At 40.8% G+C, this 25,142-nt stretch overlaps 6 protein-coding genes across 8 annotated transcripts; 4 read left to right on the top strand and 2 right to left on the bottom strand.

Moving 5' to 3' along the window:
* Positions 1-2,553: 2,553 nt before the first annotated feature.
* On the top strand, positions 2,554-6,569 carry RB195_011769 (uncharacterized protein; the record flags this gene model as incomplete). Its single annotated transcript, XM_064193331.1, has 10 exons — positions 2,554-2,706; positions 3,796-3,900; positions 3,985-4,073; positions 4,200-4,291; positions 4,534-4,626; positions 4,827-4,933; positions 5,016-5,075; positions 5,750-5,853; positions 5,925-6,048; positions 6,516-6,569. The coding sequence occupies 10 exons, from the start codon at positions 2,554-2,556 to the stop codon at positions 6,567-6,569; spliced, it is 981 nt and encodes a 326-aa protein (XP_064050914.1).
* Positions 6,570-7,277: 708 nt separating this feature from the next.
* On the top strand, positions 7,278-12,463 carry RB195_011768 (uncharacterized protein; the record flags this gene model as incomplete). 2 transcript variants are annotated; one of them, XM_064193330.1, is made up of 5 exons in its annotated part: positions 7,278-7,335; positions 7,903-8,039; positions 8,144-8,230; positions 8,285-8,359; positions 12,311-12,463. In XM_064193330.1, 5 exons carry the CDS (start codon positions 7,278-7,280, stop codon positions 12,461-12,463), a joined length of 510 nt encoding a protein of 169 aa, XP_064050912.1. The 2 variants fall into 2 exon arrangements, with proteins under 2 accessions (XP_064050912.1, XP_064050913.1); XM_064193329.1 differs by lacking the exon at positions 7,278-7,335 and having other exon boundaries at positions 7,908-8,039.
* A 3,126-nt stretch (positions 12,464-15,589) lies between these two features.
* RB195_011767 (uncharacterized protein) lies at positions 15,590-15,865 on the bottom strand (the record flags this gene model as incomplete). The annotated part of the gene is made up of 1 exon (XM_064193328.1): positions 15,590-15,865. The coding sequence occupies one exon, from the start codon at positions 15,863-15,865 to the stop codon at positions 15,590-15,592; it is 276 nt and encodes a 91-aa protein (XP_064050911.1).
* Positions 15,866-17,490: 1,625 nt separating this feature from the next.
* On the top strand, positions 17,491-20,045 carry RB195_011766 (uncharacterized protein; the record flags this gene model as incomplete). 2 transcript variants are annotated; one of them, XM_013450187.2, is made up of 5 exons in its annotated part: positions 17,491-17,688; positions 17,751-17,808; positions 17,881-17,975; positions 18,058-18,150; positions 19,932-20,045. In XM_013450187.2, the coding sequence occupies 5 exons, from the start codon at positions 17,491-17,493 to the stop codon at positions 20,043-20,045; spliced, it is 558 nt and encodes a 185-aa protein (XP_013305641.2). The 2 variants fall into 2 exon arrangements, with proteins under 2 accessions (XP_013305641.2, XP_064050910.1); XM_064193327.1 differs by having other exon boundaries at positions 17,536-17,688.
* A 239-nt stretch (positions 20,046-20,284) lies between these two features.
* On the top strand, positions 20,285-21,845 carry RB195_011765 (uncharacterized protein; the record flags this gene model as incomplete). The annotated part of the gene is made up of 6 exons (XM_064193326.1): positions 20,285-20,353; positions 20,427-20,524; positions 20,838-20,940; positions 21,009-21,071; positions 21,139-21,285; positions 21,675-21,845. The coding sequence occupies 6 exons, from the start codon at positions 20,285-20,287 to the stop codon at positions 21,843-21,845; spliced, it is 651 nt and encodes a 216-aa protein (XP_064050909.1).
* A 352-nt stretch (positions 21,846-22,197) lies between these two features.
* On the bottom strand, positions 22,198-25,090 carry RB195_011764 (uncharacterized protein; the record flags this gene model as incomplete). Its single annotated transcript, XM_064193325.1, has 10 exons — positions 22,198-22,222; positions 22,844-22,941; positions 23,237-23,337; positions 23,396-23,525; positions 23,915-24,008; positions 24,077-24,203; positions 24,320-24,425; positions 24,482-24,535; positions 24,770-24,863; positions 25,017-25,090. 10 exons carry the CDS (start codon positions 25,088-25,090, stop codon positions 22,198-22,200), a joined length of 903 nt encoding a protein of 300 aa, XP_064050908.1.
* Between the last annotated feature and the right edge of the window lie 52 nt (positions 25,091-25,142).

Below are 25,142 nucleotides of genomic sequence, written 5' to 3'. Positions count from 1 at the left end.
ATTATGGAAGAAAACACAGGCTCGCATCCTGAAGGATCCTTTCCCTCAGAATGGTATTTTCTGGGTTTCCTTTTTCTTATCGACCACAACAATTTCTAAGTTGTTTGTTTCAGGCATTGAGGAATGGATCTATCAGTGGGTTATACGTTTATTTTCTTATCACAATTGTGATAGATCCTAGGAAAAAGTTCTAGATAGAACTTTCTCACTCAAAGACTCTTCGTTCGCAATCGGACATGCAAGGATGTGTAAGGTTAAAGGTAACGTATCACCTAATTAACGCAATGTGGAGCCTATTGGAAAGCATGGATCAGGGTGTAGATTACGGATATGAGAGTGGCTCAGCTCAATTTCCTCCAATCATCTTGAAAACGGCGTTGAAACGTCTTTTTTTCGTGCGAGTTATAGTAGGGTCAAAACGACATGAAGCACGGTGTAGTTGCGTAAGCGGCTGCGCTCGAAGCGGTGCGGTGGAGCATAGCCGTTAGTGTCGAGGGAGGATCTCTGCTAGCACCACTCTTCGCTGCAGTTCACGATTGTCCCACGTCGATCCTAGCCGCTAGCTCCACCGCACGGCTTCAAGCGCAACTGTTTACGCAACTGCACGTGCATCACGTCGTTCTGACCATACGTTGAAACGGGCCTCTTTGTATACGCTTCGGTCCCCCCTCCTCTCCATTACCTAGTAATCAGTTTTATTTGAATGGACTGCTGAGGAGAACTCATTGATTCTCGACCGCTCGCTCGTGGATACGCCGCATGCACAAGGATTCAACGCTTTGACACAGGGGATCACTTCTTAATTTGCAAGGTCTGCAAGCTATTTTTTATAGTATGACGCAAGTGTGACCCCAAATCGCTGGAACCAAAACACTAATTCTCCTGTCATAAACTTAACAGAGGCGGTTGTAGCGCAGTCGGTAAGAGGTTTCGTTTTCTGAACGATCGATCGGAGGTTCGAATCATCAAGCCCTTCATCCCTATGGAGTTGATAGATTTGTATTGTCAGATCAGATTTGTCCTGGAGGGTAAAAACACTGACTTCACGCATCGGCTAGTCCCCGCAATTCATTGTATATACCAGTTACACGTTCGTAAACCTTGAACGATTCTGAATTGAAGTGAACGTGATGGCGTATCCCAAGCGGATTGATTGATGCCAGACAAACACACTTTATGCTTAAAGGCATCACCCCACGAATATGGGGTGGTGCGGATTTCAGGTGGAGTATTCGTATACGGGATAGTAGATTATGGAGAGGGGGTGATTCCGTCCATTTCTTCCTAATTGCCGTAAAAAACGGCCCGAGAGATGCGGCGCGTGCACAAGGCTGGCGCGCTCCAGTCGAACTCCTTGTACAAAATAGTGCGCCAAAACGCCTAAAGCCGTGTCTTCCGGGCCGTTTTTTAAAGCCAGTATTCGTATACGGGATAGTAGATTATGGAGAGGGGGTGATTCCGTCCATTTCTTCCTAATTGCCGTAAAAAAATAGCCCGGAAGATGCGACACGTGCAGAAGGCTGGCGCGCTCCAATCGAACTCATTGTAGAAAATAGTGCGCCGAAACGCTCGAAGCCATATCTTCCGAGCCGTTTTCAACGGCAATTAAGAAGAAATGAACGGAATCACCCTTCTCTCAATAATCTACGAATACTCCACCTGAAATCCGTACCACCTCAGATTCGTGGGGTGATGCCTCTAAGAGTAACGTCGCATCTGTATGAAGCGCATTATTTCATCAATCTGGAAAACTGTTTGCTATTTCATGAAATTAATACCAATTAAAACAGGAAAGAGAAAAACAAGAAACTTCTCACTCTTTAGGTAATCCTATTGTAACCTTTACTTAGTTAGAATCGAGATATCCTTTCGATGTTCACTTTCGACCCCCAGAAACATCAAGTTAGCGTTAAGGTAGGTTCCCCGCTCTGGCGCCAATACTCGACCCAGTAATTACACAGATTGACTAACAGATCAATTTCGAGCAGAGTAGTTTCTGGCGAATTAAGATTATAATGAAAGTTAGCGTGGAAATATTGTTGTCATTTCTTTGTTGTTTTTTTTTTTTTGTCACTTGTCAAAGTAAACGTCGAAGCTAGCTCTGTACATGTTTGACAGTTTTCGTGTATAAGTTTCGGGAGGTGGATTTTCTTTGCTTTCGATTTATAGAATGTTCGTGTGTTTTTGCTTTGCCACTTAGGCAACACACTACTTCTTATGTTCCATTCCTAATTTTTTTTTTATTTGCTCTAGTTGCTCCGAGTTCCTCTTTTCTTCCGTGGATAATGACACGATAATTTAGATATGCTCTTCGTGGATAGGAAGTACATTTTTCCTCTTTTAGTTTCCATCTTTTTTTTTTCGTTTGTTTGTTTATTTCGTGTTCCTATCCTCCCCGTCCTTTCACAGTTCAATCCTTTCAATTTCTTGGCTGGCTCTGTGCTTTCTCTCTTAGAAACTAATATTTGTGCAGCTCTATCCAGTTCCATTCTGTTTCTTTATCTATTCACTTATGGTTAAAAGTTTCTTCAACTAGAAATCCTCTTTTCAGGTATGGCAGGTAAACCTTTTCGGTTGAAACCAGCATTATATACGACGACTCTAGTTTATATAGCTGTACAAGTAGCTTTTCTCTCTTTTCTATGTACTTATTACAACTATGGTATCACAAATTTAACGCGATGGGCTGTGGATCGACTAGACGAGGCACGTTTGTGTATTCTTCTTTTTTTTTTCTTGAAATATCTTAGTGCTCAGGAGATACTCCGACATATTTTCGATTTTGCTTTCTTGTTTTTTTTTTCGCTCTTCGTTCCTATTCTTTCGGTAGGGTATGGGTCAAACATAACTATATTGAGAATTCTTACGTTTGTCGATTCTTCTATTTCACTTTTTGTCTAATAATGGACGGTTTGCTTTGTGATGACTAACCGCTTTTTTCCCTAGGGCCCTTTTGCGAGTTTTGCAAAAGTTCTGCGAATCAAAGAAGCATTTCTTGGTTGCTTTTTAAAGCTGTTTTTGCTCTACTCCTCTTTTTCATGTTTCTCACCAACAACAGTTCTTCATCGACAACTTTTAAATAGCTCGTTACTACGCTCCAAGTTTTGTGAAAGAACGAGTAGTTAGGAGTAAAAGCAACAATTTCTGCTTTGTAAGGTTACATTATTGTGGTCCATGAACCACTCAGAAGCTTCTCACTGTGTGAAAAAGGTATTTGAGGTATGCAGTAAGAAGTTACATTTGTTTTGCACTCACTGCATTTTTTGTCCAACAAAAAGAGAGCATTTGTGCGGCAGCACGGCAAAACCACTGCTGGCGTCCTGGATCCTCTATCACATCAATACCACCGAAACTACCATTTGCAAGTTTTCGTCAGATTTGCGGAGCTAATTTGGAGATAAACTAGACAAAGTCAGCGACATAGGTGCGATAGGGAGGAGCCGGACCATGGATTGCAGCTCAAGTGAAGGAGGTCCTTTCGCCAACCGTCCAAAATTGAAGGAGGTCAGGGCACCGTCTCCGTCTATCGCATCTATGGTCAGCGAATCCTCAGTGCCACACCGCGTATCATCGTAACAGTTATCATTCCACACTAGTACTTTCCACAGACTGCATCGTGAGTCCACAGATTAATTTGCATTCTTGAGTTTAGACCGTTATGGACGTTACCTACCTTTTTTATCAGCTTTTTATTATTCCTTATTATTCTTTTCAAATTTTTTACCTATTGCCCTTTTTCGGGAACATCCTACTCTAACGCTACTCTAAAGTTTAAAAACATTTTGATATTTTCAGTATGAGTATACACATGACAAGATTCAGTTGGTGAAAGGTTTCTGGAAAGATACCAAAGAGAATATTAAGTTGCCAGCTCGCAAAGCAACGCAAGACGATGTTAAGGTGAGCGTAGAGTTTTGGAATGAAATTTTATAATAATCTGTGTAAGTGTGGATGCTGCTTTCGGTCTAATTTCTTTTTTTGCAGACAGTAGAAGCTGAAGTAAATCTGGGGAGCGAAATGCAGGTTTTCAACGCAGAACAGCTTGCATTATTTGATGGGAGCAGAGCTTCCAGGTAGCATTGACTCATTCTCACAGTATTTGTTATCTCTTCATTTCGTTATTCCTAGTATTTATTGAGTTCGACGTTTTCTTTTTATTATTTGAAAGTTTCTTCAACGCTACAGTGCCAATATCGTAGGCCTGTCTACCTCGCTATTCTTGGGCGCGTGTACAATGTCGACAAAGGGAAGAAACATTATGGAAAAGGTGGAGGATATCACTTTTTTGCCGGTAAGTCAATTTTTATAGTGGGATGCTCCATACATTTCAAACACTGTTTCCCCGATTTTCGCATATATTATACATACCTAGTATTTTTTAATACTACTATTTCTATCCTTTCTGAATCTTACTTTTTTCAAGGTCCGAGAAATTGCAGAACGAAAGAAAGTCTTATATGCGAAATTTTGCTAAAACAACTAGTGTTTAAGCACATCTTCCGAATATTGTGATTTTACTGCGGTTTTTTTAAGGACGCGATGCTACGCGCGCGTTTGTAAGTGGCGACTTTACTGAAGCTGGATTGGTGGATAACACGGACGGATTATCACACGAGGATCTCCTTGGTGTGTGAACCATTATATCATTCCTTTTTACAAGTTATTGTTGTTGTTTGCGATTAGGCGCCAAGCATAGGTATCATCTATTTTATGTTGTCTATTCTCCGTTATTCCTTTTGAGAGATTTCAGTTGTTCTATCCTTGGTTACAGTTAGTCATTATCAACTTGTTGACGCAATGAAGTTCCGCTAAAGCTCGACTTTTAGGGATTCGCGACTGGGTCTCTTTCTACGAAAAAGATTACAAACTAGTTGGTGTTCTGATTGGTAGATACTACGATTCGAACGGAAATCCTACGAAGGAATTGAAAGACGTACGTTCAGCTTTGTGTACTTCATTATTCCACGTGAAATATTTCCTTCATTACCCGTATTTCCTTCATTATTGGTATTTAGGTGCTAGCTCGCATGCAAACAGCTGCAGAATGGAAACAATCAAAGGCTGCCGAAGCTGAGGTGTGTTCTAGTCATTTTTGTCGTTTTAACATTTAGTTGTGATTTCATTGCTTTCTTTTTTTCGCTTACAAACTTCGATGGAGTTATCCATATTTCCGAATAAAACAAACTACTTTTATATGATCTGTCTTTTTGTGTAGGCAAAAAGGTTTGCTATGAAATGAATTTGTAGGTAATTAACTTAAATACAACTTTTCTTCCTTGTTTCTCATTTTGCTATGCCCAGTTTCCATTCTTTCGCAGTGTCACTAAAGTCATCAGTACCAAGTAGGGGCAACGACTGCGCCATTTTTCAAAGATGACTCTTCATTCCCTCAAAGTCTAATCAATGAGTGCGGTAAACCATCCTATTTCTTGTGTATATGTTCATTTTTTAAAAAGACTTGCATTCTTCCATGTGTCTATTTCATGAATACTCATGAAAAGCGAAACCAGTTTACACCAAGTGATTGTTGAATCTTTTGCCGCAATGAGTTATGTAATAACAAGTTTTCCTTGACGAATAACCGACAGTTTTCTTTTCGAACATCTTGCCTACGAAATCATTCCGGGGGGAAAATGTAGTTGAGAAAGGCACCCAGTGGGACCATTATTTCTGGAAGTGCGTGTAGAAGTTCAGAAAGGACGCTTTTCCTTACCTTTCCCCTCCTTTCGCATGCCATTTTTGTTTAAAGGTATTTCCACCGTGCAACAGTGAATGGCATCAAAACAGTGGCGGGCGTGTGTGGTGTTCAATGAAGAGTGGTGGGATACAACGAGATTGGGCAGGAGTACCAAGGTACTGGAAACTTAACGGAATTTGACACTGGATACTCGTAATTTTACTGACAAGCTTTTCAATGTTTACAGGTTGCTTTACGATCCTAATACGAAACAGCAACGATGCGCCTGTGTGAAAAATTTTGGGCCAGGCTTGTCATCATATGGTGCAAAAGGTAACAATCGTGGTGACTTGGATCACCCTAATCTCAGGGTAAGAGTCCTGGATATGTTTTTATATGTAATTTCAAATTATTCAATACTACATATCATATATTTTAATACATTCTGTTTCATTATTTTATTTTCGTCCATTCAAAGTGTTTCTTTATATTGTCCAAGTATTTCTTTTTATCTCCGAAGATAGTCCGAAGATCCTTTCTCTTCCATACTTTGTAACTGTTTGCCTTTTTTCCTTATAAAAAAAGGAAGCAAGAAACTGGAACGAACTGTTTTCATTTCCGCATGATTTTGGAGCGGGAACGATTTGTTTATTCAGCCTTGAGAAAAAAATCTTAGGTATGGCTAGATCTGACAGCAGTTAAGCCACCGTCGTCACCTGTCGTGAATGTTTCTTTTTTTTAGCATCGAAAGCTAGCCATTCTCTGAACCAATCACTTATTTCTAAGTAAAGTAATCGTAGAAATCTGTACAAATTTACGAATTTTTCTTTTGTTTCAGCAGTATCCGAAGTGTTCACCAACTGCTAACAGCTGTCGACTTGAAAATGACTAGAAAAGGATAGATTCTAGAAATTACTAGGTGATAAATGTGTATTCGCGTATCACATTCATTGTTCTCTGTCTGATAATCTCGGTACATTTAACGTGATACTGTGCTTATAGCTGATTTATGCATTCTTCATTTGTAATCTTATACAAACTTAGGATTTATAGGTTGTACTAAGTGGCCTTCTCTTGCCGATGGTATTATTTGGAATGTCCCTCTCTTTCTGGTAAACTAGAGTTTGAGAATCTTCGCTAGCTTCTGTATTTGTAGACGGTTTGCTAGAAGTGGTGCGATGTTCTTCTGGTTTATTGAGCTGTGACCAGTCATGTACTATAAAACAAGCGAGATTCTTCGAATCCTAAACATACAATTGTCGTTAACTATACTGCCTCTGGATCTTTCCTAAATTCTCTCTTTTTAATATTCGAGTGTTTCTTCTTTTCTCTGTTTCTTTTTAACTAAAGCGTTTAGTCTGCTTTTACGTACGTGTGTGTGTGATCCGCGTGGGGTACCCGGGATTTTTGAGATCTGATATGTGTGTAGTAGATAATTTTGCATGTTCCTAGGGTGTACAAGAAAATGTATACAAGTGTCTTATGTAAATTCGAAGCTGGTGCAACATTTGAATTAATAAATGTTCAACTAATTAGTTGTTCAGCAGTACAGGAGTTTAAAATCTCTTGATTTCATATGCTTATGAGAAGGTTTTGAGTAATGGAGTGCAAACAGTTAAAGGCATCACCCCACGAATCTGGAGTTGTGCGGGTTTCAGGTGGGTTATGCCTGTACGGAGTCGTAGATTATGGAGAGATTCCGTCTATTTTTTTCTAATTACCGTAAAAAACGGCCCGAGCGATCCGGCGCACTATTTTCTACAACGAGTTCGGTTGGAGCGCGCCAGCCTTGTGCACGCGCCGCATCTTCCGAGCCGTTTTCTACGGCAATTAGGGAGGAATGGACGGAATCATCTTCCTCTTCGTAATCTACGACCCCGTATAGGAACTCTCCACCTGAAATCCGCACCACCCCAGATTCGTGGGGTGATGCCTTTAAGGTTTACTTCATTCGTCAGATTCACTCCCCTTTAAGGAAGCTTCACTTGTTGATTGGATTCTTTCAAAGGCAACACAATTTTGACGTCTTGCAGACAATCCTACAGCGAAAGCGTCGAGTTTGGGTTGTAGATTGCGGAACTCAGCTTATTTCCGTTCATTGTTCCCTAATCGTCTTTATAAATAGTGTAGTCACAGCTCGTATAAACCATTACGATTTAGGTTATGCCGAAGTTAATATAGAACACTTTTACTGACGTCACCCTTTATTCACTGTTTACGCTCAGGAACCATGGTACAGGACACCAAAGTGGAAGACATGCGCCTACCTCCGGCGGTTGTTAGCCGTATCGTAGATCGTGCTATCGGTCCAACCGGTTCAGTTTCAAAGGAGGCACGCACAGCTATCGGTCGAGCTGCATCCGTAAGTTCTTCGAGATTTTGGTCTCGTTTTTTTCCTACTCCTATCTTGTTGAAGGAACAAAGATCACGGAGGTAGACAGAGAAACTGCGCCACCATCCATTTAGGTATTCATTCATCAGATGAGCTCTCATGCTTGTGAGTTCGCATCGACAAAACGGCGGAAAATTCTTACTCCGGAGGACATATTTCAGGTGTGGCAATGGAGTATAGCTACATGAATTTGTGAGAATGAGGTTTTACTTCAGGCATTTCGTGTCATCGAATGCGATCATCTAACCACTCCACTACAAGAAGCGTTGGAAGCTTGGAAAGCGAACAAGGTCAATTTCTTGTTCATTTAGTCATCGAAATAAGGCAAAATGGCAGACTACCACGGTTTTTGAGATTTATAGGAGCAAAATCCGCTGAGACCCGTGTTTTTCAAAAAGCTGTGAAAAGAGGCGGATTTCGGGTCTCGTGTTACCGAAAGTTCTCCCGAGCGACCAACATTATCTTCAAGACCTCCCTTGTTACATAACTAACGCTGGTTTTGCTGAGGTCGTTTCTATAAGAAGTCATACTTGCAGCGCAGTTGCGTAAGCAGTTGCGCTCGAAACAGCGCGGTGGAGGTAGCGGTTGAAGTCGAGTTGGGACCATCGCGGACTGCAGCAGTGAACCGTGTTAGCAGGCGTTGTCACTCGATGCTAACCGCTTCGAGCGCAACCACTTATGCAACAGCACCGTGCCTAATGTCGTTTCGACTCTACTATAATGTGTAGAGTGCAGTTATAGTGAGTGTGCGTACTGTGTTTCATCTTATGATGATAATCTTTACACATAGCAACCCTTTTCCGCTCGAAACATGTGCATAAGAGGAGGTTCTGCTGGAAAGAAGCACATATGTTTGTGGAAGTCCAGGATTTCGTTTAAATTATTCTACTGTAAGGTACTGAGGATCTTTTATGAGAACTAAACAGTTGTATTACTCATGGGCGGAAGTTTTGACTCCCTGACTCAGTCGGGCGAGTGTTACGGCCTAAGGCGACTATCGCATCTTCGCTGGGGTGTGCCGTCCTTAGACATATCAGAACCTATGCTGTTCGATTTTCAGCTAGAGCTCGTAATGAATCTATCCATCCGTTACTATTCCGTAATCGGCCAGTCTACGTCACGACTGAACTGCCTGTAAATGCCAAATGCCCTCTGATCTTCCTTTACGACTTCCGTCCAGAACTTTCTTTTACAACCAGGAGGCCTTTTCCAGTTCAGATTTGGGAGCATCCTCAGTACAACTTGGACAAGACGATCAGACGATCTCCTCATAACGTGATCAAAGAGAGAGGACGATTTTCTGTGACTACTTTGGAGGGGCGACAAGATGCTGATGCTTTCCACATGTCATCATGTCCGGTACACCATATCGACTTCCGAGTAAATTTCTTTGGCACAGCATCGGCCAAAAATAGCCTGACAGTCGTCTAAACAGCTTTCTCGTCATGAAGTCAAGCTTCTCCGTCGACGGCCCAAGTCTCCGATCCGTTCATCATGATAGGGCGAATTGCAGACAGGTAGACTCGCAGATTGACTTCGTTGAGAATGGAGGTCGACCACAGGGACTCGGTCAATGATTTGAAAGACGAGTTTGGCTTTAGTGTACCTTTGCTAAATAGCTCTCTCGTAGCTGTTATCGTTTTTCAGCATGCAGCCCAAATAAGAGAACTCACTCACAAGTTCAATTGGTTGTCCGTCCACCTGATTTCCGCTGAGGGTCTCGACGAGAACCGCATCTGCTTTCATTTATCAGGATGCACTCGCACATGCAGGCTAATTCCGATGCAAGGTTGGCAACATGTTGTAACGTCGTGTTGCTTGAAGGGAATACTACTACATCTTCGGCGTACTCGAGATCCACAAAGGGACTTGCAAACGGTGCTAAAACGACATTGGCGGGAAACTGCTCAGCTATTCCCTACGTGATATCATTGGCGGCAAAATTGAACAGAAGGAGTCCCGCCTTGTTCCATTTTCTAGTTGGAACGATATAGTACATCTAGATGGTGTTCGAACTGCACCAGTTGCTCTTCCACACTTTAATTATTCTCCTCACATTAAACTTCTGATTTATCAGGGTTGAGTCGTAAACCATAGGCTGCAGCTAAGTTTGATACAATGTCGACGAGATGCAGCAACATCCTGTTGCTTGAAGCAAGTATTACTACATACTCGAGGTCGACCAAAAGACGTTCAAATGGTGCAAGAACCACATCGACGACAAAGTTGAACAGAAAAAGTCCCGCAACAGCCCTTGTCTTACTCGAGTTTCCACCTCGAACGGTGAATTAAACTCGGATCATGTCCGAACACCAGACTTCTGTTATGCATCTGTTCATTTTTTCGACAAACGCGATCATTGAAACGCTGTAATATCTCTGTCGCGAAGCGCGTTGAAGAGACGGCTTTGGTGAGGATAGTCGAAAACCGCTTCGAAATCTAGGAAGGCTAACTGCATAGGCTTCGAGTGCCGCCGCTACACTTCCACCACTCTCCCTAGAAAGAAATAAAATAATCGTAGATCGGCCAGGACGAAAGAGGCTTGCTCGTCGCTTGTTATTTCTTCGCATTGTTTGATGAGCCGGGATGTTTTACTTCAACAACTTGTACATAACACGCAAAAAAGATATTATTGGATAGTACCGAAGGTCCGTCACAGATAACTTCTGGTGGGAGTGATTTATGAAAGCGTGTCTTCGCGAGTCAAGTATCCTTTCGTCAACCCACATTCAACGGATGATCTCTCCATTTCAGGGATCACAGATGGAGAAATAGACTTCACCATTTCTGCGCTAATTCCATCGTCTCCGCCAAATTCTCCATTCTTAATTTTTTGGACACTAAGGAAACCTGCGACTCCATCGGTGGTTCTTCGGTGGTTGCCGTGTATGTTGGTCGTTGGACATGTTCGACTTCAAAGACAGACGGCGCTTGCCGGTTCAACAAGGGCTTGAAATGATCATTTCAGATGGGCAAGGTTGCCTCTCTGACAGCAACTCCTTTGGTTATGTTTAGGATACGCGCACACATCTTCATTTTGCCACTATACTGCCTTAGCATAGCATAGGGTTTTCTCGGGTTCTTGTCCTGGCCCACCTCTTCAAACTCCTTCGCTCTTCATTCGTTCTCATTATCACGTTTCAGCTGACGATGCAACCTCTTCAGACGCTTCTCTTGGTTGAAATCACCAGTAAGGCAAACTACACATACAGATTTGTACGTGGATCTTGTCTCCGCAGATGCAAAGGCGAACTTTTTCCTTGGTGCTGCCGGGAGCATTTTCTTTGCAGCGTCTTGAATGCATTTATTGGAAGAGTTAGCGTCGTCCACTCTCTTCCTGGTCCGTAATCCAATACTGATCGACACTCGTTGAAGAAACTTTTTTTTTAATGGGTTCCTCGTTTTTCAGACCTACCAAGTCGAGCTTCGGTTGATGTTGAAATCCCCGATACCTTTTCTGGAACCGTACTATAAAGCTGAGAAGAACTGGGCGGTGGTCGGAATCGAGTGCGACGTCCCAGACAGCTCTATATTTTCTTATATCTGACGAATGGATGTTGTTCGTTAGAGCGTAATCGAGCCGAAGCTTAAAGGTCGGCATCTTCCCATTTCGTTGCTCTTTTGGCGTTAAAGGGGTTGCCTCTTCCCAAGTGAGCTGATGATGTCGATGACTTCTCTTAAACGTGGACGCAATGATTAAGTTCATCTGCTCGCAAAGCTCTATCAGACGACTTGATTATTGTTCAAGTCCATCTTTGACAGATTGTTGTTCAAGTTCATCTTTGCTTTCGCAGTTCCAACAATTACTGCCTGCTGGCTTGATATCATGGAAATCAACGCATTGATGGCTGTTGTAGTCGTTCCTCACAGCTATTGCGCAGTCTCTTACTTTCCTTTCATCGGCATCGCAGCAATAGATGGTGTAATTGTCGATACTGATGATGGGACGATCCCTGATGCGTGTTTCCTGCAATGCAGCAAGCGGTGCATGCAAATCGAATGCAAATTTCAATTTAGCTGATATGTGCAGTCGCTGCGGCATCAAATCCCAATATTTGGAAGAGGTTCGTATCCGATGAGTGTTCGTTGTTCAGCTTCAGTGTTCAGCTGTGCAGTAAAAAATAATTAGAAAGATGCATATATAGGTATTAGTACATGAAACTCTTCTGTTTGCCTTTATGGTGATTTTTCTTGCACTTCATCTTATGAATTAGTCTGATCTTAGAGTAACTTTGTTATAGGCTTATAAGTCGGAAGAAACTAGAAAGCGAAAGGCCGAAAAGAAAGGGACAGAAAAGTCTACATCAGGGATAAGTGGAGACGGTTTATCTTCGTCCTTTACCATAGCACCGTCCGAAGAGATGCGTTTTATTGAAGACGAAGAAGAGTATTAATTGCTAGATCTCAACGTGTGTGCGAGTAGAGCCTCGGCAGGTCTCACGTGATTTTCGGTTTTCAGCCTGGCCTTTCTTTCTCTTATATATCTTTTACCATTATATTTCGTTCTCCGTAGGTATGATTGTTGTAATGTAAGTAAATTTTCACTTTTGTATTGCCTTTTTGTCCCATTATTTTTCATTACGATTTTGAATCCCATACCTTCTAAAGATATTATCTTTTGCTAATTTTTGAACTATAACGATCTCTCATCAGGCATGTTTTATTTTCGCTATTCAGCAAGTAAATTTTTGTCTGGGAAGAATTCAGACAATCTCGGACGTTCGTATTGTTTCATCAAGTACTACTGAAGTTATTTACCGAATTCTTGATGTTGATTGCGATGCAGTGGTAAGTGACCCTAATCCAGATCATAGACAACAAAACCACTAATTCTCCTGCAAAAGGGCGCGCTTGTCGATCGATGTTCTATACGAGACATCTAACAGCGTCGCATGCGCGTGGGCTCATCCATACGGATTACGTCCGCAAACGAGCGGACAATGCACGTTCTGATTACCTTGTTCCTCCGTCAACTCTCGCTGGTAGATGTTTTCAGGACAACCAGGGGAATTAAGCGTGATCGTGTTTATATTCGTGACCTCCATGTTTTCTTACAGAGGTACCCACATCGTAAATTTCGTGGTTCCCTTCTTTCCCTTTTTCCCGTTAAATTGCGTAATCACAGAACAGTTATCGTCAAAACAGTTAAGCTCACTTTAGTATAATTAAAATGACCTGAAACTCGGTGCAGTCGCGTTCGAAGTGGGGCCATGTAGCGCAGCGGTTAAGATCGAGTGGGGACACCTGCTACCACCGATCATTGCTGTAGTTGGCGATTGTCCCACCTTGATTCCAACCGCTATCTACACTGTGTCGCTTCGAGCGCAACCTCTTGAGCAACTGCACCGTGCTTCGTGTCGTTTTGACCCGAGTTATAATGATCTCATGCAGAAGATTATTGAAGTCCACAACCAACTAGGAGAGGGATTACTGACATAACTGAGGTTTACGAGTGTTATTATAACTACACCATCTGCATTTCAACGAAGAACAAACGAAATTAAAACGACATTCCATGAATAGCAGAACTGAGGCAAAGATACTCGCAAATCTTTATGCACAAGAGTGCTGAAGAAAGTCCTGCTTTGCCAGAATGGCTTGCTTCACTTAATTGACCGTTGATGATATCTCCAGTACAAAAATCTTCGCAAAGGTATTTAGTGGATGCCGGAGACTGAAGGAAATTAATACCCTTTTTGAAAAAACCGAAGAGGTGGTAGGTTCTTTGGAATGTTTATCAGGGAAGATATAGAAAGTGTGCAGGCGACCGAGCTACTGGAGGATTCAAAGCTGTCAAAGGGTTACCTAAGGCCAAAAACCCCTTTACGATTATCGATGTCGATGATACTGCCGCAGGCGACAACAATGATGGTGAAGGAATAACGACATCAATCTAAAGTCTACAATCGATCAACGGTGTCAATGGTACGAAGTGCGTCGTCCTTGAACATAGCCCAGATCTACAACAAGACCTTGCATAGAATTCATCCATTCGTCGCGTGTTCCACAACCTGCGAAGCTTGACGTTTCGTTTGAGCTGCCTATCGACGACAGGTGTCTTCAGGTCTCCCGTCAGATAAATGCTTCAAAACTACGTATTCTATATAGTTCAAGATACTTATAAATGATATGTTTGTTATTAATAAAACATTTAAAAATAGCCTGAATAATAATGTTCTTGTCATACTTTAAAGTACTCAGAAGCGTGAGCATGATCTGTAGTCTGTCTATAAAATCTGAATAAAAACTACAATTCCTAGATATTCGGAGAGTCTCAATATATATGGTAGCGGTTTTAAGGGTATTAGAAATAAAAGATTTGCCACTGCAGGGACAGTAAAATTGAATGAGTCTGTCTTGTTGTATTGTTTAGTGTACAAATGGTCGTTAGAACAACAAATATGTAGGTCCAAAAAAATAACATTCGTAATTTGTACTATTAGTTTTTTCCAACGTCAAAACATTATGGTAAGTTTGGTCTAGGATATTTGTAAGGATTTTTTTCTTCTGCATTATGTATGATTAGTAGATCATCCATACATCTAAATGGATGGGAATTAAATTTGGGTTTAAAAATATTAGAGGCGCAAATGTACTCATAATATGAGAGGGTAAGGTCTGCTAGAACTGGGTTGGTATTATTACCTTGTGGGACCCCTACGATTTGTTTAAATAATCTGCTTCCTACTTTACAAAAATTATTCTCTAGAATATATTCGAGTAAAGTTATAAGGTCATAGATGCTATAATTTCTATAATTAGGTTTATCTATAGAGACATCGGAGTAGAATTTTTTGCGTTTATAAATTAAAACAAACGTTTTTTTGTAAGATAATATATGTAAGATATATGTATATAAGTATATATATATATATATATATAATATAAGATATGTAAGATATGTAGCTCGTACCTTATCTGGGCGTATAATACTCACATGCTTGATTTCGTTCAGTACAAGGGCAAGGCCCCCTGCGAGCAACTAGTAATAAGTTTTGTACGCACACAACCTCATGTGAAAATAAATGTTGCATTCTCTCTGTAAAGCTCCCTCTTCCTGAAATCCCGGCGTTGTGAACTGGATCTATGTTTCCTTGTTTTGTCATTCTTTGGCCTCTGATGAAGACGATGTTGTCAAGATGGAAGAGAATAAATGAAGTTTCACCAAAACTTCACCGGCAAAACAAAAAAAAAAGAGAAGAAAGAAAGAAACAGGAAACATAGATATTGCACTGTTTACTCGACAACATCACTTCATCCCATCTTTTTCAGCTTGTTCTGAATTGTCGTTCCTATCTATTCTGTTTTATTTCACTGTTCCATATATCCGTCTTTTTACTGTGTTGTTGAATCATCTAAAGCTCCTCACAAATAGACAAAAGTTGACCTGTTTCTCCGCAGCAACTATCGAACTAGTTCGGCACTCTGTCAAAATTTTGCACGGTGTTCGCAAAAATGTCGTCAAAGCAGTACGCACGTATATACACATTTGGCGATTTGAGCCAGCGAAATGACTGGCGTCAAGCGAGTCGCACTTGGCGCATTTTCAGTGCATCCCGAACGCCCGCATGTGTTTCGTTCTTTTCCGGGCCCACTTGGATGTGGGACTGTTGAATGCGCATACTTTCTTCGATATCATCGTCGATCCGCTGATGATACCCAGATTTTACCGTGGCTTCTTTTTTCCTTGTGATGTGCCCGCAACGGAGCATCTGTGGTGTTGTTTTATTGATTGTGAGCGAGTGCACTTTGTGTTGTACTTCCTCGGGGCCCATTGATTTTCCTATGTGTCTCATTGTACAATTCAAGAACCGATTTGCAGTAGTTCAGATCGCCTGCGCGTGTTGCATTGGATTTCAACAGGGATATCTGACCTCTAAGATGAACACATTGCTGGATTTTTCGAATTAATGACATATACCACTTTTGAGATGTAGTCTTGTGGATCTATGATGATGATGATGATCTATCTATGCGAAGAAAGTTGGATCAATATTCAATTTTCATGAGCTCTTCTCTTGTATTTGAGGTTTTCTAACTTCATTGGACCTACTTTACTATTAAACTTTAGAAAAATTTTTGGTGTTGTGCGAGGAGAACTGTCTCCACTACGAGTGTTTCCATTTCATTGTCCACTTGACCAATGGTTTCATTTACTCAAAAGATTTGTTGAAAAACGCTATGGAGACAGCATAAAATGATCGATCGATATGACGACGAGCTCACCATCACTCCGTCTGCTTTTTCATATTCATACAACACATCGCAGGCGATTCGCAACGAGCCCCCGTTCCATCGTAAGCATGGTAGCAAATGTCCTGTGTTTCTCCTCTTTGTTTCGCATGAATAGAAAGCAACCGTAGGTTTTGAGGATATCGAACTATATACACTATGTTCAACTAAAACCAGTAAATCAATAAAATTAGGTCGCATTCTTTTATCTTGAAGAAGAGTCTAGAATTTTTGGGGATTTGCTTCTTCGGATCCTGATGGTATGGGTTGTGTGCTTTTAAAGTCTTCGTGTAATGCTCGTCCATCACTGCTGACATGTCTTGGTCACTTTTTTCTTCATACTGCTGCAACCTGTCATTTGCTGCGATTCCTATGTTGTTTAAAGGATTAGGATCCTCGGGCTCCTCCTGCAGGTAATCGTCCTTTGGAATTTGAAGCTGAGATTGTATTGTATGGTAGACGATCATTGTCAACTTAGTGTATTCCTTCTGCTTTGGTTTATTTCGGGCTGCCCATGAGTTGCAGGTTTATCGCGGGGCACTGAAAGTTCTATTCTCCAAGAGAATTCCAAACGGATTTATTATTCTTCACAAGACGAGCTTCACAGGGAATCTTGTTTGAAATGAGTTTTCTAGACCTATTTGCTTGCTTTGTGGACTATGAGAATGACATACTACAATAGAAATAGAAATGTTATACTGTTACATATTGTATATTTCTCTGCTTATCATTGTATATACCAATAGAAGTGCATATTCGGTAAATATAAATATTGATATCGTGAAAATAGCGCCATATATAAATATTAATATATATCTATATTCCGTCTTATTTCTATGAGTTTCTGGTGCTGGCATGCAATTAAAAGAAAAAACTCATATCCAACGATACAGTCGGGTCAAAAGTGGAAACAGCGGTTGGAATCAAGGTGAGACCTTGGCGAACCGCAGAGATGGGTGGCGGAAGCAAGGATCCTTACACGATCCCAACCGATACGCTCCCGCGCCGCTTCGAGCGCAGATGCTTACGCAACTATTCGTGATTCATGTCGTTTTGACCAAACTGTACCTTCATGCAGCTATGATCTGCCGCTCGGTCATCAATTTTGTTGTATTACAATGTAATATGTGTTGATATGTTGTGCTGTTTTTGGTTGTCTTTTTTTTTAAACCGTTTCTCTAGGTGAAAGATGTTGATGAGCCGAATTCTTTGCCGTGTAACCCCTCGTCAAGTGATGACGTCGCGACTTATCGCCAGCACGTTGGTTCGTCGTGATGTGAAGACGCCAATCCAGGAATGGGGATGGGCGTATCTTATGCGACAGAAGAAACTCGGACGTCCGATCTCACCACATCTTACTGTCTACCAACCTCAGCTTACCTGGATGGTAGGTTTTTAGCTCAGTTCAAAAAAAAAAGACATTTCAGGTTCCACCTATCCTAGTTGTAGGTTTCGGGTCTTCATCGTGTTACCGGATGTGTTATGGCTGGAGTACTGCTCTTCGGAAGTATGTTTCTCTTTTTTTTTTAAAGAATTTGGCTATTCCACTCAAACTTTTGTAGAGTATTTCTAATTTTAGGCATTGGATTCGCAGCACTTCCCTTCAACTTTACACAGTTTGTTGAGTACATCCGTAGCTGGCATATTCCGCCAATTATCACATCTGTTTTCAAGGTAGCTACGAGATACGGCAATCTTTTAACACTAGCACTACGTGAAAAATTTCAATGTTCTGTTTTCTAGTACTTTTTTTTAGTTTGTAATTGCGTTCCCCATTATCTTCCACACATTGAACGGGATTCGATTCATCGGATTTGATCTTGCGAAGGGAGTGGATAACACCAAAGCGGTTAGTACTTTTTTCTGACATTAATGAGAGTTCAGAGTTGTTCAAAATAAAAAAATAAAAAACATAACTCTAGTATTGTTATCTTGCCCGAATCACATAAAATTCTCTAATGTGATTCTTCTTTGAATTAAAGGTATTTGATATCTTTTGGCAGACATCTAAAGTATTTGTTTTCGGTAGGATAAGTACAATAGGATGGAGAACTGATATGAAACCTTCTAATAGGATTCGGACTGCTATTTGTTCGCGGTGGCCCTGCTTGCAATAAATGCAGTCAGACTTTTTAGTGTACGCACCTACACGCGCAGTTGTGTGGTGGAGGTTATCCAGAAGTTGTTACAGAGAAATTCTGTCTTTGAGCACATTGCCGAAGTCCAACTCGAATAGGTCTGATAACAAGAGAGCATGGAATCTTCGGTAACAGCTCTCTTTTCGGTGCCGGACATTGTCAGCCTGAAGGCACTCAGGTCATTCCGTATAGATGCGCAGTTAGCGGGCTGCTAAGTCTCGCACGCTGTGGAACAGAGTGGCGAACGGATAGATTCTATGCAAATTGAGTTTGTGTAAAGGTATGTTCAAGAACGACACGTATCGACGAAGATGCGGGAAACTGAAGCGAAGCGACAATACCCACCTGCAAATAAATCAAAGTGAGTGAGTTATGGAACAATCGGCACCTTCTTTTTTCCATCATCCTATCAAGTGTTGGTTGATTTGGCTCAAATTAGGTGCAAAACGGCTTTGTCGATATAACCATTCGCTGGATGAACATATCCTTTGTTGAATTAATGTGTTTGCCGTCTAGTCCATTTATTTGTGCGCATATTTTTATTTGATAAAAGGTAATCCAAACCTTGTATAAAAGTAACGTAACGTATATGGAATAACCATGGGTGTGATAGGGAGGAGCCGGACTCTCGTCAGGTGGAGAGAGTCCAGTCCATTAGCTTGTGAGGTGCAGCTCAAGTGATGAAGATCTTCGCCAACTGTCCTAAAGTGGAGAGGGTTATAGCAGCGGCTGCACTATCGCATGTATGAATATCACTAGTTACATATTTAATGGCTGATCTGGTTTTCGCCTGACGAGGTTGCCGCATCTTCGTCGAGATGTTGTCTTTGAACTTGGCTTTGCCCAAGCTCCTCGATCTACAGCTCTATAAAATCCATTCATTCGTCACATACATAGCTTCTGAGACTTGGTGTGTTTGCCTAAACTCCCCATCGACACCGAGCGACTCGAGCAGCGCAGATCGACAGTGTCCCGACAGCATATCGAAATTGAGTGTTGTTATCGGAGATTCCATGCTCCCTATAGGTATTTGACTATGGATTAGGCTCCGGCGATGTGGTGGAAGACATCACCATTTTGCAATGTCTCGGTAGCTTCCGCCAGAGAACTGTGCAAGTTATATAGCTCGTGCGTGCCAAGAGCGTATACTCAAATACCTGATTGGATTTGATACTATAAGGATGACCATCGCTTGCAGCTAGCAGAGGTATATAGTGTAGATATAGTGCCACGGAATAAGCGGCATGAAAACTTTCCAGGATATCTCGCTCTGAAAAAAGGTTTCATTTCCTGGTACTTGTCCTCTCAAGGACAAATATGTCGGATGCAGCTCTTGATGAATTTGGGTCAAAATGATTGTCAGTAGGGTCAACTGTGCCCCTACGTTCTTATTCAGTTCTTCTCATTTTATGAACTTCAAATTTCTGTTGAATGTTTTTAATTGTATTGAATTGTTGAGGATCAGTTTTACTCAGGTCAGTTTTACTTATAGATCTACAAAAGCGGCTACCTGGTTCTTGGTCTCTCGGCTATTATTGCTGCTGCAGTGGTGGTCAATGCCTGGCCAAAACAATGCTGCGAAGAACACACAGCGAAGAAGCATTGAATTTGCTTACTCCTCTTTTCCGTTGTCGTCTCTCTATTCTGTTGATTCCACTTCCGAAGCTTCAAAATCTCTATAGATCCGCATATTTCCGTAGTACCTAGGTCACTCCTCCCGGTTATCTACAGTAGGCAGTATAGTATTATTTAGTACGATCGATAATCGATTTTATTGTTGCTCGTCGGTATGTCGATTGTATCTGTGGTGTACGTGTAATAGTGAATAAATGTTATAGGTAGACAATGAGCGAAACAGTACGTAATGGAGCGCCAGATTTTGAAGAACCCAGGCTTCAAGTGGAGGGTTTCGTGGTTGGGTTTTTTTGTTCAGCAATGTTTTAATGAACGCATTTGGTCGGTGTGTAAGTCAACAATTCTCGTTCAGGTTGACTATATTGCATGGAGAATAAAACAGGACAAGCTAGAATGGTTCGAGCAACCAGAGTTACCATTCGGCACGCAACCTGAACATGAGATGATGAGGTAGCGTATGGGTCTTGGCGTGTTTCTTCTATTGGAAAATCTCAAGAAAAAAGTATCATGGAATGACAAGTGGAATTGTTCCTTTTTTTGAGCTTTTAGGGTACAGCTCCAAACACTCCACAAACCTCAGTTGAATAAAACCTAAAAAAAATTGCTGTTGGTTTGAAACTTAGGTTGGTTGATGTCTGAGCTGAGTAGTAGCAGTGTTGTTCTAGTTTGAGGTTACTCATTACCTATATTTCAAAAATAAACGCGATAGTTTTTCTCTTTACTAAATGCATTTTTCCGGTTAACAGAAAGTTAGTCGTTTCAGGAAAGTTGCTCATATCTTCGAGCGTCGGCATCGAGTTGAGCTACATGAATTCGCTGACGAGTTATTAGAAAATGAAAATTTGACCTTTAGCCGTTACTGTGAGGTTCGTGGATAAAAAAAGCATACAAATAAACAATTTAGAGATAAATTTGCAAAGGCGTGGGTTTTCAGATTGTGGATGAGTTTGGAAGAACAGCAGACGAAATGGAGAATGGAATGTCCTATGGAAGACTGGTTTGTTTTATAGAATTATCAGCAGTGGTCATATGAGAGTTGGATTCGTATTCTGGGTTTATTTCAGGTAGGATTAATCTCATTTGGAGGATTAGTAGCAGCTAGGCTATATGCGCGTAACTTGCGTCGCGAAGTTCAACAACTTGCCACCTATACAGCAAAATTCATAGACAAACGGATACGATTGACATGGGTCGAGGACGAAAGAAGCTGGGTGAGCTTGATAACGAAGATTTCTTACTTTGCGGCAAAGGTGGTGTGCAGTCTTATTTTGTTTCGGTTGCTATATCTATACGGAATGATGCGTGATAGGTGTCTCAGATTTGACAACTCCCATGATGAACTTTATTGTTTTGTGATTCTGTAACCTTTGTAAACAATAGTTTTGGGAATTCGCATAATGGTATTGTGCGAAACTTCGAAAGACTTTGTTTTTTCTGGTAAACACTTTCCTACTCACGTTTGCAAGTAGTGTAGCTCAAAAGAATACAATTTAGATCTCTTTCATGGAACTAGTAAGTTTAAGATTTGTACAAAGTCCAAAGTTATATCGTACTTGATAATGCGTGAAACGTTGCAATGGGACTACCAATAGCATTCCAGAAGAACTTCACATTTATCGCTGCTGATATCATACGGCGTGATGCCGCTCAGCGTGAAGCTGCCGAACGCCGAAAATCCAGTAGACGGTGGAGTCTAATTGGTATCGGAGCAGCAGCTCTTGTAGGCGTTGGTGCCATCATTGGGACCCGTGTTTTATTAGGTGCTAAATGATCTCTTATGATACTGAGAACGCATTTGTTCATAACCGCGACCCGAACTTTTGTAATGTCACTTCTTGTACTTGTTGTCTACTCTTTTTGAATAATTTCGCTTTTGCATGGCTAATGTATGTGATTTTTTCAGAACCTCTTAAACCAACTTTGTTTTGTGGCACGTATATAAATACCAGTATTAGTGTCACATTCTCTGTACATATTATGTGCCTTGTTAAGTAAATTCATTTTATTTCCATTCTAAGCACATGATTAAATAAAAAATAAGTGAAGATTACTTTATTAAATATAAAGCGGCGGAAGTATCCGTGTGGGCTTGACTTGATTTCACAGGGCAGGCGGTGACCAACCTAGCTAGGTACGTAAGATCGCCCACTGGAAGGGAAAAAATTGAGTATGGGTGCAAGACTTTGAAAATCTGAAAATTCGTACGTTTATATCGATAAAGGAAAAAGGTTATCTATTGAAACTAAGAATTCGGCTAATGCAAGCAGAGAAAATCCTTTAGTTCACAAGTAAAATCACAGAAGATGGAACTTTGCTGCAGTCTAGTCAGACCTGACTTGTGGTGCAATTGCGAAAGAGTGGCGTGAGATCTTTGCAGTGTCGTCCCACTTACACAGCTGCACCACAAGTCAGTCGGCGGTTCTGACCTAGGGGAAGACAGTGAATAAATATTTTACATTTGGTACTGCTTCTGTTCGTTGAGAGAGCGGCAGAAGGAGAACCCTAGCAAAAGAACATCCTATAGAGACTACCATTGCTAAGCATTTGCAGATTTCTCAGATTCGGTAGTTAGTTCGTACTCTCCTCTTGGACAACGTAGTTATTCTCATTAAAGTTGACTTTCCGAACAAACTTCGAATCTATTGATGACGTGGTGATGCATAGCCGTCTTTTTCTGTTCATCGAATATACTTTCTAAGTTGAAGTAAAGGAGAATAAGAGGAAAGAAATACACAATTACTGATAACACTGTAACGATGAATTACTAACCTGAAGGTTTTCTTCTCCAACTTTACTTCTGGGCGAGCACGATTCAAAACTTTCAGGAAGTCGTTCGTTTTTGATCGCATTCTTGAGTGCATGTATACCTGATTTATATGTGATTTTGAACTTTAAAAAATCGTACATGTACCGTGAAGGAGAGAAGTTCGCAATGGCACTTTTGCCGTTTTTGTAACTGTATCATAACTATTTGCTATAAGAGACTGTTGGATGAACAGGTACGAGAGAATGGCAGAGAAGTAAATCTTGAGTGAGAATCTAAGGTGAAACACAAACGGATATTTGTTCTCGATATCGCACAAGTCGCGTGAAACATCCTTCATCGACAAAAACCGACAGAAACGAAGGAACTAGTTGGGATGAAATGAAAGAAACACTCACTTTCGAACACTTGATGTGGTAGTGTAAATAATCACGGAATGTATGTATCAGATCGATGGTGTTGTCTCGTGCGTTCTTGTTGGTGTGTCGTGGAAAGAGCACTGAAGCAAAAACCGTACCATGTTTTCTACCAAGAGCAAAGTGAGAGAGTCCACAGACCAAACGTAATGTAGCCGACATTTTCACCAACTCGGGCTCCTGGTTGATCCCTTAGTTCAAGTGGAGGTTCTCCTAGCGAATACAGTACTGCTGGTGCAGTCTGACTCGCTTTACGTCCTTCACGGAACTCCTGAAAATACATATAAGCTACATATTGGGAGCAGGTAGTGCAGGATAAAGATTTTTTTTAACAAGTTCGCTGTTGCTGATTTATTGCTTATTGCAGAAGGAAAGTTTTCATGGTTACTTCGATGATGCGAGTACTACAGCGTCGTGATACAGTCAGTTTTTAGTTTTCAATCAATAGAGACGATCTTTTCAATTTTTAATGAACATTCGACACTAATACACAGAGTTCCAAATGTAACCGTGAAAGCCGAGAGCTAAACATAGAGATTAAAGCGCTTGTACTAGTTGGTGTTCAAAAGTAAAATTTCACCAAAATTTTTATAATTTTTTTGAAATAAATAATGATAATAAATCAAATTTTTTAACAGGTAACCATTACGAACAGCATACCTGAAGAAACACTTTCCCAATGATCACATCATCCGGATCCTTAAAAATCGTGCTGAATATGACTGTAACTCTATCAGATTTTGCCTCTATGTACCTAAAAATACATAATGGGACTAACAACCGTTGCTTAAAATTGCGAGGATTTTTACGCCTATTACCAACATAGTTTCATTTTCTCTGTAGTTGATCACTGCTCTCTTCTCTCCTTCCTGTCCAGTTTCTTGAAATTCAAAATATTTCTCGAAGACAGAAGCGAAACAATTCCTTTTTAGCATGGATGCTTTTTGAACTGAAAAGGGTAATTGCAGACATGAACCGAATTAAGAGAAATATGAAAAAAACTGTTCGAAAAGAAATCCTAAGAAAATAGGATTTTTTCACATAGATTTTGATAAACATTCTAACTCAGGGCAGAATGATCAGCAGGAAGAGCCGTGAGATCAAACAGCAACGAAACGTTATATCCAGGTTCAGGTGTGGTTAAGTAAGAACCATATTCTCGACGCAGTAACTAAAAGAAGTCATTAAACTTAGATGAGAACAAGAGATTCAAGAGCAAACACTCACAGCATCCGCACCATGCTCTTGGAGTTCCTTGAAAAATTTCAATGCAATGCTCAGCTGTAAAAATCCAGAATATACAACTAATTACTACTGCAAAGTTGTAAATGAAAACATTTCTCCTTTAACAAGATATTTGATATTTATGCAAACAAATTTGTTTTTTAACGAATTCTTTAAAACATTCAGCGCTCTTGTGGGTGGTTACAGGTTAAACGTTTAAAAAAATTAACCACAAAAAATAATAGAACCCAAAACTGATTGTACGACAAGCTAGTTATGGAAAACACTCACTCGAATCTTCGTTTTGTCCCCATCAGGATTCGAAGCGTGATACAAAACACCATCATAGTCGGCAAATTGTGCGTCTACGTTATCTGGTTTTCCTCTAAAATAACTAATTGATACCTAATTCTAAGGGAATCTTCTTAGTCAAATAGAAGATGAGAGTTCAATACAGTCTATTATATGCACAAAAAACTGAATAAAAGCCAGCAAATTGAGCAAATGGAACATGACACAAACGAAGAAAAAAGCATACCCTTCTTTTGCGTTCGTGAACTTCAAATCCAGTAACTCAGTGATGATGCGATTATTTTGCTCGAGCAGAATCATCGCCAGCAAAGAAACTACCGCTGAAAGACTAAAACCACTGTTAAATCCGCAA

Source organism: Necator americanus, chromosome III (assembly GCF_031761385.1).
Source record: "Necator americanus strain Aroian chromosome III, whole genome shotgun sequence".
In the NCBI taxonomy this organism is placed as follows: domain Eukaryota; kingdom Metazoa; phylum Nematoda; class Chromadorea; order Rhabditida; family Ancylostomatidae; genus Necator; species Necator americanus.
Note: the sequence above shows the minus strand (reverse complement) of the source record. Positions and strands in the feature narration are given on the sequence as shown.